Source organism: Marmota marmota, unplaced genomic scaffold (assembly GCF_001458135.2).
Source record: "Marmota marmota marmota unplaced genomic scaffold, marMar, whole genome shotgun sequence".
In the NCBI taxonomy this organism is placed as follows: domain Eukaryota; kingdom Metazoa; phylum Chordata; class Mammalia; order Rodentia; family Sciuridae; genus Marmota; species Marmota marmota.
Window position 1 is genome coordinate 14,355,904 of NW_026000016.1, and position 12,922 is coordinate 14,368,825.

The 12,922-nt window shown below is 38.7% G+C and overlaps 1 protein-coding gene and 1 long non-coding RNA gene across 2 annotated transcripts in view; both read left to right on the forward strand.

Moving 5' to 3' along the window:
• LOC125618458 overlaps positions 1-5,236 on the forward strand; it is a 6,400-nt gene extending 1,164 nt beyond the window's left edge. Inside the window, exons 2-3 of the long non-coding RNA XR_007349725.1 lie at positions 958-1,068; positions 5,196-5,236. This is a non-coding gene — a long non-coding RNA (uncharacterized LOC125618458). The remainder of the gene's footprint in view (positions 1-957; positions 1,069-5,195) is intronic.
• LOC107140446 (phytanoyl-CoA dioxygenase, peroxisomal-like) overlaps positions 1-12,506 on the forward strand; it is a 66,214-nt gene extending 53,708 nt beyond the window's left edge. Inside the window, exons 9-11 of the mRNA XM_048809195.1 lie at positions 9,483-9,632; positions 10,371-10,505; positions 12,438-12,506. Coding sequence (XP_048665152.1) covers positions 9,483-9,632; positions 10,371-10,505; positions 12,438-12,491 — 339 coding nt within the window. The 3' untranslated portion in view covers positions 12,492-12,506. The remainder of the gene's footprint in view (positions 1-9,482; positions 9,633-10,370; positions 10,506-12,437) is intronic.
• Positions 12,507-12,922: the final 416 nt, after the last annotated feature.

Consider the following 12,922-nt stretch of genomic DNA (forward strand, 5'->3'; position numbering starts at 1 on the left):
CCATGCAATTTCCCTTCTCTCTCCCTTTCCCTCCCACCTCTCATCCCTGTTAAATGTTAATCTTCTTCTCCTGCTCTTCGTCCCTACTCTGATCTTAGTTACTCTCCTTATATCAAAGAAGACATTTGGCATTTGTTTTTTAGGGATTGGCTAGCTTCACTTAGCATAATCTTCTCTAATGCCATCCATTTCCCTGCAAATTCTATGATTTTGTCATTTTTTAATGCAGAGTAATACTCCATTGTGTAGTATGCTGATTTTAAGTCCTTTGGGTATAAACCTAGGATTGGGTTGACTGGGTCAAATGGTGGTTCCATTCCAAGTTTTCTGAGGAATCTCCATAATGATTTCCATAGTGGTTGCACCTATTTACAGTTCCACCTCATTTGCTGATATGTTGTATATTTATTTGGATTTTGGTATTTTGATTATTTCTGAGAATGTATTGAATGAATTGAAAACATAAAATTTCTTGAATTAATTTCCCAACTGAAAACTGTGTACATGCACTCCAGAAAAAATTTAAAAATCAGAGAAAAGGAGGGAATTCAAAAAATCACCCATAATTGCATTATTGAAAGGCAATCACTGTTAAAAATATTTTTGGTGTATTTCTCAGCAGTCTCCTTTGCACAAATAGTATCATATTTATATCATTGTAATCATATTTTATTATAATAGCCATTCTCCACACACTCATTTCCTTCAGTTTTCATGCCTGGGTCATGTTCCACTGAGTGGATATAATGTGATGAGTTAATATTTTTCCCATTACTGTACCTTTTGTGACCACTGTTAATGTTTTGGACATGAAGTTTTTCAACCATTTTAAGATCATTTTCTTAAAGACCTACAATTAGAAATATTGAATATAGGATATCTCATTTCTTGGCTTCTTGGTACATAATGGTAGGTTGTAAATAAGTTTGGACTTATTTAGTGCCTTTTGTCCTGTAGGTATACTTTGGATAATAATGTGCTAAGCCTGGAACAGAGAAAATTTTATGAAGAAAATGGATTTCTTGTTATTAAAAATCTAGTATCTGATGCTGATATTCAACACTTTAGGTAAAGTAAAACTCTTGGTTATTTTACAAAATGTGTATTAGGGCAATTATGCCATTTGCAGGAAAATGGATGAAACTGGACAACATCATGTTAGGATCAATAGGCTGACTCAGAGTCAAGGGTCATTGTGTTCTCTCACTTGGAAACTAGAGAGAAGAAAGGGGTAAAAAGAGGTCTCATGAAAATAGAAGGGAGATCAATAGAGTACAGCAACAGGTTCTGTGGGAGGGAGGAGAGAGAAAGGGGAGATGACCCAGGAATTCTATGTGCAGATATGAATATACCACAATGATATAATTATTAGGTGTAATTATAATGCATGAATAAAAATTGATATACTATGTATTACATGTATGTAATGGGAATACAAGTTAGACTAGCCTCTGCAAGTTCAAGTAATTTTGAGAGATGTGGTTTGTTGGGATGTGTTATGAGCATAGGCTCTGGAGCCAGACTTTCTGGCCTTAATCTCAGTTCTACCTCTTAACATGGTGTATCTCACACAGGTGGCATGTCCCACACAGTCACCTTAGTTTTCCATACCTTTGTGTACTCCTGTGTAAAATGTCCATAATAATAGTACTGATCTCCTAGCATTGTTGATAGGACAAAAAAGGTAAAATATGTGGAGAGTACCATGAAGAGGGTCTGGCATCAGGTAGTTGTTACAGGAGTATTTGCTACTACAGGCCAAGCATCCTTAATCTGAAAATTCAATATCCAAATCATTGAGCACCAAGATGATGTCACAAGAGGAAAATTCCGCACTTGACCCCATGTGATGGTCATGGTCACAACACACACACACTAAAACTATGTATAAAATTACCTTTAAGCTATGTATATATGGCATATAGAAAACATAAGTTCTGTGATGAGCCGTGGGTCCCATCGTTAGGGTATCTCATTATTATTTTATCATCATCATCATCATCTTCATTATCATTATTTTCAGGACTGGGGATTGAACCCAGGGGAGCTTTACCACAGAATTCCATCCCCGACCTTTCCATATATATATTTTTTGAAACAGAGACTTGCTAAATTGATTAGGCTGGCTTCACACTTATATCCTGCAGCCTCCTGTCCTGAGTGTCTATGATTAGAGGCCTGAGCCACCACAATCAGCTCATTATGTATACGCCAACATAACAAAATCCAAAAAACCCCCTAAAATCTGAAATACTTTGAAGTATTTCAGATAAGGAATACTTAGCCTGTATTATTACAATGTAATTATGAAACTATTTCTCCACTGGTGTGTTAAGCCAAGCAATATTTTCATCCGGGTAGTGGATTCCAGCTAGGAGGCCACGATTGCCGAGTTGGCCATTTTCTCTTCCCTCCCATCAAAATGATTCTACTAGGCCTGAGGGCGGAGGAAGTAGAGAGAAACTACTCCTGTACCTGCCAAGCTTTGCACAGATCCAGGCCAACCAGGGGCTTGGAGCAGAGGTCATGACATTGTTTGTAATTTAATTTTCTGGGGTTGAATTTGAAAAAATCTGCAAAAAGGAGTCGAAACCAGCAGGACTAGCGGTCGTGAGAGATGTGTCCCTTGCAAAATCAGAATACATTCCAAGTGAGAAAACAATCTTGAAGGTTCAGAATTTGCATGATGATAAGGAGCTCTTCAGATACTGCACTCTCCCAGAGGTTAGAGACTGCTCTTGTTTGGGTTTCTCCTTCATAGCCAGCCTGCAGGTCTTCCCCAAGACCTGGTGATTGTACTGAATTTAACAGCTTTCCACACATGGTGCTAGAGTGGTGTTCTCAGCTGGAGGAAATTTTGTCTTCCAGTGGATACTGGCAATGTCTTAAGACTTTCCTTATTTCCAGGATTTTCTGGTAGTTACAACAGTGGGGGAGGATGCAATAGTGGCTTCTAGTGGGTCGTGGCCACATATGCTGGAAATAGGGCCCAAGATCCTATGATGCACAAAAGAACTCTCTCCCCAAGAATTATCCCAACCAAGATACCAATAGCACCAAGACTGAGAAACACCACTATGGATTGTGTTAATTATCTTTTGTTAAGAAAAACAGGAATTAAAGAGCAAGGGCTTTATTAAAGTAAATATCAACAGGAGTGAAAGTAGTGTAAATGTATTCATTCTTCTATTTGTTTTATGAAGCTTGTCATTTGAGTTATGAATTTGCTTTTATTTATTTATTTTATTTAATCTTTTAGTTGTATATGACAGTAGAATGTACTTTGACATGTCGTACATATATGGAGTTTAATTTTCCATTCTCGTGGTTATATATGATGTAGAGTTACACTGGTTGTGTATACATATATGAACATAGGAAAGTTATGTCCAGTTCATTCTATTGTCTTCCCATTCCCATCTCCTTCCTTTCCCCACATTCCACTTTGTCCCAATCCAGGGAACCTCCACTCCTCCTTCCCCCACCTATTTGAGTCAACATCCGCATATCATAAAGACATGAATTTGCTTTTAAATTTAAATTATGTTTTATGTAATCTTGTTTATATATGGTGCTAAGGATTAAACTCTGGGGCACTTTATCACTGAACTAATCCCTCAGTCTTTTTATTCTTTGTATTGAGATATCAGTCATGCTGTGGTTGAGGCTGACTTTGAACTGATGATTTTCTTGCCTCAGCTTCCTGTGCAGCTGGGATAACAGGCATACATCACTATGGCTGGCTTAAATTAATTTTTAAAAAATTATTCTTCTTTGAGAGTAATTCATATTTCATGGATGGAGTTGGAGAATATCATGCTAAGCAAAGTAAGCCAATCCCAAAAAACCAAGGGCCATATGCTCTCTCTGATAAGTGGATGCTGATCCATAATGGATGGGGAGAGGCATAGGGAGAATATAGGAACTTTGGGCAATTTGGAGGGAGTTTGGGGGCAGGAAAGATGGTGGAATGAGATGGACATCATTACCCTAGATACATGTATAACTGCACATACGGTGTGACACATCATGTACAACCAGAGAAATGAAAAGTTGTTCTCTATTTGTGTACTATGAATCAAAATGCATTCTGCTGTCATATGTACCTAGTTAGAATAAATATATAAATTAAAAAGAGCAATTCATATTTCAAGAGAATTTAAGTAATTCATATTTCAAGTAGATCAGGAGAGTACAACATGAGAAGAAGTCTCTCTCTACCCAGCCTCACTTGCTGTGAGCTCTTTGTGCATTCTTTAGGAATTAGCTCCTGCATCCTCAGGTTTGTTCATACACTCCCACCTTTGAGCACCATGGTCTCCTAACCACTTGTTTAAAATGATTTGAAAGAGACATTCTATATAGCAATTATGAAAAACCATAACCAAATGCCTTAAGAGTGTTTGACTCCTGAAGACAGATTGCATAGGTAAATCACCTGTGATGTCCTATTCAGCCCATGGAGAGAAGGCCCAGGGGAAATGATCCCCAACTATCAGTGCTTCAACCTCCAGTGCTGTGATGGGAATGAAGTCTGCAGGTGCTCATAGAACTTGAAGTCAGAGGCAACTTGTGGTGGATGAAGTACTACCATCCTTGACTTTCAGATTTCCTATTTTCCTTTCTCCTCTGCTCAAACTCCATGGGGACAGAGACCTCCTTTTCTTGTTCACTTTTGAGCCCCCTACTGGCCAATACTCTGCCTGGTTCATGGACCTTAGGGAAGAATTGTTGAGGGAGTGGCCACATATATTGAAAGAGGTCCCCTGACTCATTGTTCTACTTTCTGCTGGGCCAGTGGTGACAGCCCCAAGTCATGATGGACCCTTCTTATGCAGAGTCTCCCAGGAGGAGGGAGACACTGCCTTCTGCCTGGGCCATCCTCTGTGGCTTTGGTTAGCAGAAGAGCTGATCCTGGGATTCCTAGTTGATACCTCCCAGATACCCTTATCTTTCTTGTAGGGTAAAAGAGAAAGGTTACACTTCAAGCTTGCTCAAAAAGTTCCCATTGAATGCTGAGTATTGGAGATCTGGAATGATTTCTAACTCCAAGGTTTCCATGATTTGTCAGCAGTGTTGTGAAATACCAATTAATGTTTAAATTGTTCCTATTTTGTTTCTTGTGTGGACATTTTATGCCTCTTGTCTGCATTTCTGATTTCCAATGAGTTTGTTTTTCCTTCTCCTTTTCTCAGATTCTGAAGTATGTGGAGTTCTTCACTGGACCCAATATTATGGCTATGCACACAATGCTGATAAACAAACCTCCGGATATGGGTAAAGGGCTCTTATTTGTTAAAGAGATGAAAGACAAAAAGATAGTTTAATTAACACAGGTAAACGTGATGTTTAGAAGCATTCATGTGTGTAACTGTCAAACTTTGGATTGAGTGAATGTGAGTGCTGCTAAGTCTTATTATAGCTCATGTTATATCAACGTTAAAGTAAAAGTGATTTCAGATGATGTTTTTAGGGTTATTATAACTTTTCCAATGAATGGTTCTCTGAAATGACAGTTTAAGAAATGTGACTGTTCTTATATCATAGACTCCTTCTATTCAACATCTCTAATCTTCACCAGCCATTCTTAGCCTGTTGGATTCTGCATTCCTGATCTGAAGACATCATTATTAGTAACAGGACGAAAGCTGTGACTATAAGTCACACTCAAGTCCTTGTGGTGCCTTATGCTTGCCAAAACCTAGATTCTAAATTCTCACAGTGACACTGATTCTGCAAGTAGATCCCAGGTGTCTGCCTTTTAATACCACCTCCAGAGATTCTACTGCAGATGGCTCTTGGACCACACCAAGAGATCCTTTTACAATGCAGCAGAAATCAGCCATGAGAAGGTTTTATCCCTGTGTACTTTTTCTTCCTTCTGACGGCTGGGAGAGGTTTAAGTGATAGGATGTCTTCCTCCATGATGTCCTTCCTTTTGAGGGGAGGTGGTCTGGGAACCAAGTGCCTAGAACAAAGCTGGGGAAAATGTCCCTGTGTTTAGTGTTTCTGACTGGACACAGGATGCCTATTGCTCTGTGAAGTAGGACCTCTAAGGGAACTGTTTTTGGAATCAGCCACATAGAAGGGGACCTCAGCTGGGCTCTGTATTGCACTTTGTAATCCTAGCGACTTGGGAGGCTGAGGCAGGACAAGCTCAGATCCAAAGCCAGGATCAGCAACTTCGCAAGATCCTGTTTCTAAATAAAAAAATAAAAATGGCTAGGGATGTGGCTCAGTAGTTAAGCACCCCTGGGTTCAATTACTCATTGAGACTATTCTTATGAGATGGAAACTCAGACCCCTACCACAAAAATACAAAACAAGAAAAATCTGAAGAAAAAAAAAACTTTAAACATAATTGTAATAGTCTGTTTAATTTAATTTAATTAGTCCAGCTTTTTAAACAAAATAATTACTGCATGCTAGCTCTGTGCCAAATATAGAGTGATAAAGGAATAAAGCAAAACAGAGATCCCATCCAAGCCACCATCCCTAGAAAAGAAGGTAAGCACCCAGCAACCAGACACTCAGAAGATAAGTGTAGATTCTGAGCACCATCTTGACTGCTATTTCAGTGTGGAACTTGTCCCTTTAGACAGGTTTTGCACAGCATTTGATGTGGTTGTTTTTTTCAGGAGAAGGTCAATATGTTGTTTATTCAGGCAAAGAATAATAAGTATGAGGCTTGAGCCTCTTTTGACAGCAGGCTCATTTCAGACAAGAAGACTTCCCGGCACCCCATGCACCAGGATCTGCACTATTTCCCCTTCAGGCCCAGCAATCTCATTGTGTGTGCTTGGACCGCCATGGAACACACTGACCGGAACAACGGCTGTCTGGCTGTCCTCCCAGGCACCCACAAACTTCCCCTGAAGCCACATGACTACCCCCAGTGGGAGGTAGGTCTGTCTTACCACTGAGTCTGGATCAGAATCTCTTTCCCTGTTGTAATTTCATGTCAAAAACTTGGAAAAGAGACTGCCTTCCTTTCTCAGCAAATCATTGTCCTGAAATCTGCATTTGGGATCAGGAGGAGTTCAAGGACATCAGATCAAATATTCATTATATTTGTTCTTTCATCATATGTGTGAAAGCCAGCCAGTATGGACACTTGGGTAGGAGCTGCCTAGAATCTGAGATGGTGAGGCCTGATGGCAGAGGTCAGGCATCAACCCTTCAACTCTGGTGTTTGTGACATGCCCACTGACTGAAGACTGTCAGAGTAGAGGAAGGGAGGGAGGGATTGTCTCCTTGCCCCTGTGAGGACCAGCAGAGGCTCAGGGGTGGAGGTGGAGGTTGAGCTGAGCCTTGAAGGACAAAGTAGAATTTCCTACCACAGAAATTCTCTATGGAGGCCTCAGGTCAAGGGCAAGTGTGAACCGGGCTAAGGAGGAGGAAAGATGGAAGATGCTCACATTCCAGAGAGGCTGGGTGCTAGTGGCACATTTTGGGACTTAGAAGGGGAGAAGAGCTAAAAATGTACATTAGGATCTGATTAAGGATTTTAGTAGTGAGTCTCGAGGTTATATGTGGAGAATGGGGTGCTTCCTTTTTAGGAAGCTGGAAGAACTTTCATTTTGTAACTAAAGTGTTTTTCAGCAATAAGTCTCATGTAAGAAATGTACATATTTTGAGGATATAATTTGATGACTTTTCCATACACACCTGGTACCACAATCAAAGGAATCCATTGATACCCTCCCGAAGCAACCACTGAGTTACTTTCCGTTCCTGTCGTTTAGTTTGAATTTTATAAAATGTTATATAAGTATAGTCCTATGGCATACACCTTTTTGGGGGGTGTGGCTTCTGTTGCTCAGCATAGTTATTTTGAGGTTCACCAAAGCTGACATATCTCTCAATAGCTTGTTCTTTGTTCCTTTCCATTGCTGAGTAGTATTCTGTTGCATGACTGAACAATAGTTTGTATATGCATTCAAATGTTGATGCTGGGGAGCTATTAAGGTGCCTCTGCACTCATGAATGATGAGGTCCAATTCATTCTTCAAAAACGTGTTCTCACTGTTTGAGGTCTAGAAGCCTAGAGGTAGAGAGGAGATTCTCAGGATTTTCTGTGCAAGACCAGAAGATCCTGAAATCCCTGATGAATCACTGGCAAAATCTGCATTGAATTGAAAGGGCAGGCTGATGGCCTCAGAGAATCGCAGCAGCCATTTGGTGCTGCTTCTTTGTTCTTCCAACTTTATTTTATTTCAAATTTTTAGTTGTAAATGGACACAATATCTTTATTTTATTTGTTTATTTTTTTAATTGTGTTGCTGAGTATCGAACCTAGTGCCTCGCATATGTGAGAAAAGGGCTCTACCACTGAGCTACAACCCCAGCCCTGTTCTTCCAACTTTAATCCCATCCAAGCCACCATTCTATTACACAGTAATGCTTAGGAAGCATTACTTAGGAGAGTCTTCACCTTATTTGTTATCCCACATATCAATCATCCCTAGACACACCATCATCTACCAGAAGTCCCTTTATTTTTGGCATGTCTTAATCCAATCAAACTGACAATGTAACCATTATACTGGGTCAAAGTTACCATGTTCTGCAGTAGGACGATGGTCATTTCCCAAAAGAATACTTTTAGCATGAGAAATGGGACACTTTTGCCCAGATGCTTAAAGGCTCATCATCTGTAGTCACTTCTCACTTTAATTTCTTTAATAAGGATAGAATACATTTTCTTGAGTTATGACTACCTTTGGAAATAGTTATCAATAAACAATATTTAATCTTACTATTCTCTTTGTACACTGAATATGACATAAGTCCTTTGAGCTCAGAAAATATGAGCCTTTTCACCATTCTATTTTGGGGGAATAATTAGGCTAAGATACCTTAAGTAATACAAGAATGATGTGAACAAAATTCTAGGTGAGGTGAATGTCTGGCTGGGGAAGTATGTTAAGATTAAGCTGGAAATGCCTAAGAGAAAGGTGTTCACCTGCATTCACCACAAGAGGCAAAGCTGATCTCAATTACTTATAATTCAATGAGGAAGTGTAGGTAAAATTCAAAATGTTCATTTGGTCAAAAAAATGAGTGAATTTATTATTAACCTATGACCTTAATTTTTTGCATTGCTAGGGTTCAAACTCAAAACCTTGCACATGCTAGGCAAGCCCTCCACCTCTAAGCTACATCCTCATCTCTTTGTAAAAAATCTTTTTGAGAGAGGATCTTGGTAAATTTACTTAAGCTGTCCTGACCTTGGGATGCCTGACTTCAGCCTCCGTAGTCGCTGGGATCACAGGTGTGCACCACTGTACCCATAACATGTGACTTTCAAAAACCAGACATATGACAGACTCATGCATCTTTTATAATTTTAGAATTTAACTTAGATAAGTCTTCCTCTTGGTAGAAGTCAAAGAACCCTTGCTGTCCCTGCAGAGTCATGCACAAAGTGTTCATTTTGGTACTTTCTCCAGTGTAGACTGTGCCTGTCTTATGTGTTCCAGGGTGGAGTTAACACCATGTACCATGGGATCCAGGACTATGACCAGGACCATGCCCGAGTGCACCTTGTGATGGAGAAGGGAGACACTGTCTTCTTTCATCCTTTGCTCATCCATGGATCTGGCTGGAACCAAACTCAAGGATTCAGGAAAGTACGCATTCACAATGCTCCAGTTTTGAAAGGTGAATGGGTTCAAAACAGAAATTATAGGTATTGTAACATATAAAAGATTTATGATTTTTAACTAAACTGGATTGTATTTTCCATTTTACTTACCAGAAAGGATATTTCCTTTTTTTTTGTTTCCTCTACTTAGTCAGAATCCAGGTGTCCTCAGGATCCTAAACCTGTTCCTCTTGAATCTTGGTCATTTGTGGAATTGTTTCAGAGCAGTAGATCACCTTTCAATGCACAGCTTCTGCTTTCTGAGCAAAAACAAGGGCTGAAATACTCAAATAATCACATTTGGGGTTAGGGTTCTAGCTCAATTGGTGGAGTACTTGCCTAGCACATGTGAGGCAGTGGGTTGGATCCTCAGATGCACATAAAGTAAAATGAAGACATTGTGTCTACCTATAACTAAAAAATAAATTTAAAAAATATAAAGATTGGTTATTTAGGCAATTATGCCATTGTCTCATATATACCTTTTAAAAATATAATCATAGCTTGGTAAAAGTTTTTTATAGTTCCTTAATTAGCATTTAGCTAGTGGGCAGGAGGGAGAGGCTGACCTACAAGGTAGACACATTTAGATGCCAGGGAGGTGGGCTTGCAGTTTAGAAGTCAAATCTGTGTGTAATAATTACTTTCTGCAAGGGATACTCCTTGCGCGGTTGTTGACATTTATGAGATGCTTTTCTCCATTATCAATGTTCACCCTGCACAGGTAATTTCCTGCCATTTTGCCAGTGCTGATTGCCACTACATTGACGTGAAAGGCACCAGTCAAGAAAATATTGAGAAAGAAATTGTAGAAACAGCAAGAGAATTCTTTGGAAATGCAAATACCACAGATTTGAAGGTACACTTGCATGAAATGACCAAGTAAAAATGTTTCAGATTTTTTTCCTAAGATACTTAATTAAGCCCTGATTTAATATGAGTGTAGGATATGGATCCTTCTAGGACATTCAAACAAACACAAAGGTTTGGGATTCAATCAGATCTCCTTTCTTGATAAAGAATATTTCCATTAGAAAATCTGGTAAAACTCCAGAGTGCAATTCTGGGATCAATATTCCTCTCAGTAAATTTGCATGTGGTGTTAATGAGAGGCATAATGTGCGTGGAGCAGAGATGAAACATCTCTAAGGGGGCAGTAGACAGTGTTTCAAGTGCTTTCCTAATTGATACACATCACTTGGAAAGTATTTGTTAAGTGGTAGATATTCAATGCCACTGATGAGGAATAGACAAATTAGCAATCAAGGCAATTAAATAAACCTCTTCACTTTGTAGAAAATACACATTTTAGTCTCTGAACCAAGAAGTTATTCCTATTGTATTTCATTTGCATGAGATAATGAATAGTACAGTCATGTCCCTTCCCAAGAGATTGAGTGTGATGATAACTCTGTGTTATCCTGGATGCTCTAGGTCAACACATAGGGCCTTTGGGAACCATCAGAACACCTCCTCAGGATGGAGAATCTTGCTTCTCCCTTTAGAACCTACAAATGTGTCTCTTTTTTGAAAATGCTCCAAGATTGGGGATTCAATCAACTGAAATGTTGGAAAATATTCAGGATATCTAAAAATATTTGAAAGAAATTGCATCTGTACTGAACACATACAGACATTTTTTTCTCATCCTTATTCCCTAAACAATAGTGTATGTAATCTGGATAGTGTTTTTATTATACCAGGTGCTATAACTAATCTAGAAGTAATTTGAAGAATATGGGAGGATGTACAGAAATTATTTGATTCAAGGGTTAGAGCATCCATGGACTTTAGTATCTGATGGGGGTCCTGGACTGTACATCACATTTCAAGCTTGTGAAGGTTGTCCTGAATCAACACTACCCTGATTTATTTTAGGTACTTTATAAGTTAGAGTTTGTCAGGCATATTTAGAATAACAATAGAATAATAGAATAACAATGCCAAATTATATAATTCTAAGTTATAAAAACACTTTCATGTCCCTTTTCTCATTTTCTTCACCAGAACTCAGTGGTGCTATACAGTCTATGTAAAGAGGAATTAGAGTCCCAGAGATTGGTCTAAGTAACAGAGCTAGATTTCAGAATAAAGCTAATTCTGACATTATTCTTTCCACAATACCCTGCTGTTTGCTCAAGAAAAAAAGAAATAATATCATCTTTGTTGCTTTATTAATAATGGTGCAGGGTGCATTGTGGCACATGCCTGTAATCCCAGCTACTTCATAGCTTGGCTGAGGCAGGAGGATTGCAAGTGAGGCCAGCTTCAGCAACTTGGCAAGAAACTGGAAAAATAAAAAGGGCTCAGATGTAGATTAGTGGAGAGTGCCCCTGGGTTCCATCTCTCATCTCTAGTAAAGCACAAAAAAAAAAAAAAAAAAGGAGAAAACCCAAAGAAACCGTTAACAATGGCACCACTTTCACTACTATGATCTCATCAGATATGCGCCTTCAAAGTAGTTCAGACAAATAAAGTAAAGATAAGCAGAGAGAAGGGTAGTGAACTGCTGTGACTTAGCATCACATCTCCCAGAAGCATCACTTTCGATCAACAAGGCTGACAGGTTGGGGATCCATCCATGCAGTTAGCACTGTTTTAAATGTTGGCAAGAGAATTATTTGGAGTTCCAGAACTTGCTTTATTTACTAATCAATATAATGATCATAGCTTTTTTTTTCTTTTTTTTTTTTTCATTTAACGATTTCTAGAGGCTAGAAATCTCATTTCTTATGGGGAATAGACCAATGGAAGTCTTCCATACACTCACTATGTTTGGTATTATTTCCAGGATTTTATCATGTCTCACGCACAACTTGTGAAAGGAGAAAGAACCAACTTTTGAAACTCTTTTAAAGGAAATTGAAGGAAACAAGGATTCTGAGGAAAATATTTTCGTATTGGAATAGTGTAATCTATCCTAATACTTGTTACCAAAATCAAGAAAGGTATTGGGGCTTTCATTGCATAGAGTTGATTTTGCAGTGGAATGGTGCTATGTGAAATACTACTGATTTTTAGAAAAACTGATTTGGGATGAAACCTAATAAAGATGATGTATGATTTAAGTTTATTCAATCAGTTCCTTGCACTGTATTAGCTCTTTGAAATTATACACACAGGTGCTATAACCGATTAGAAGTGATTTGAAGTAAATGGGAGGATGTACAGAGATTATTTTATTCTTTTATTATTTATTTATTCCTTGAAATGCAGTGTGCATGGAGATGAGCATCTCTGTCCTAATAAACACTCCACCTCCTAATTTCACTTCAT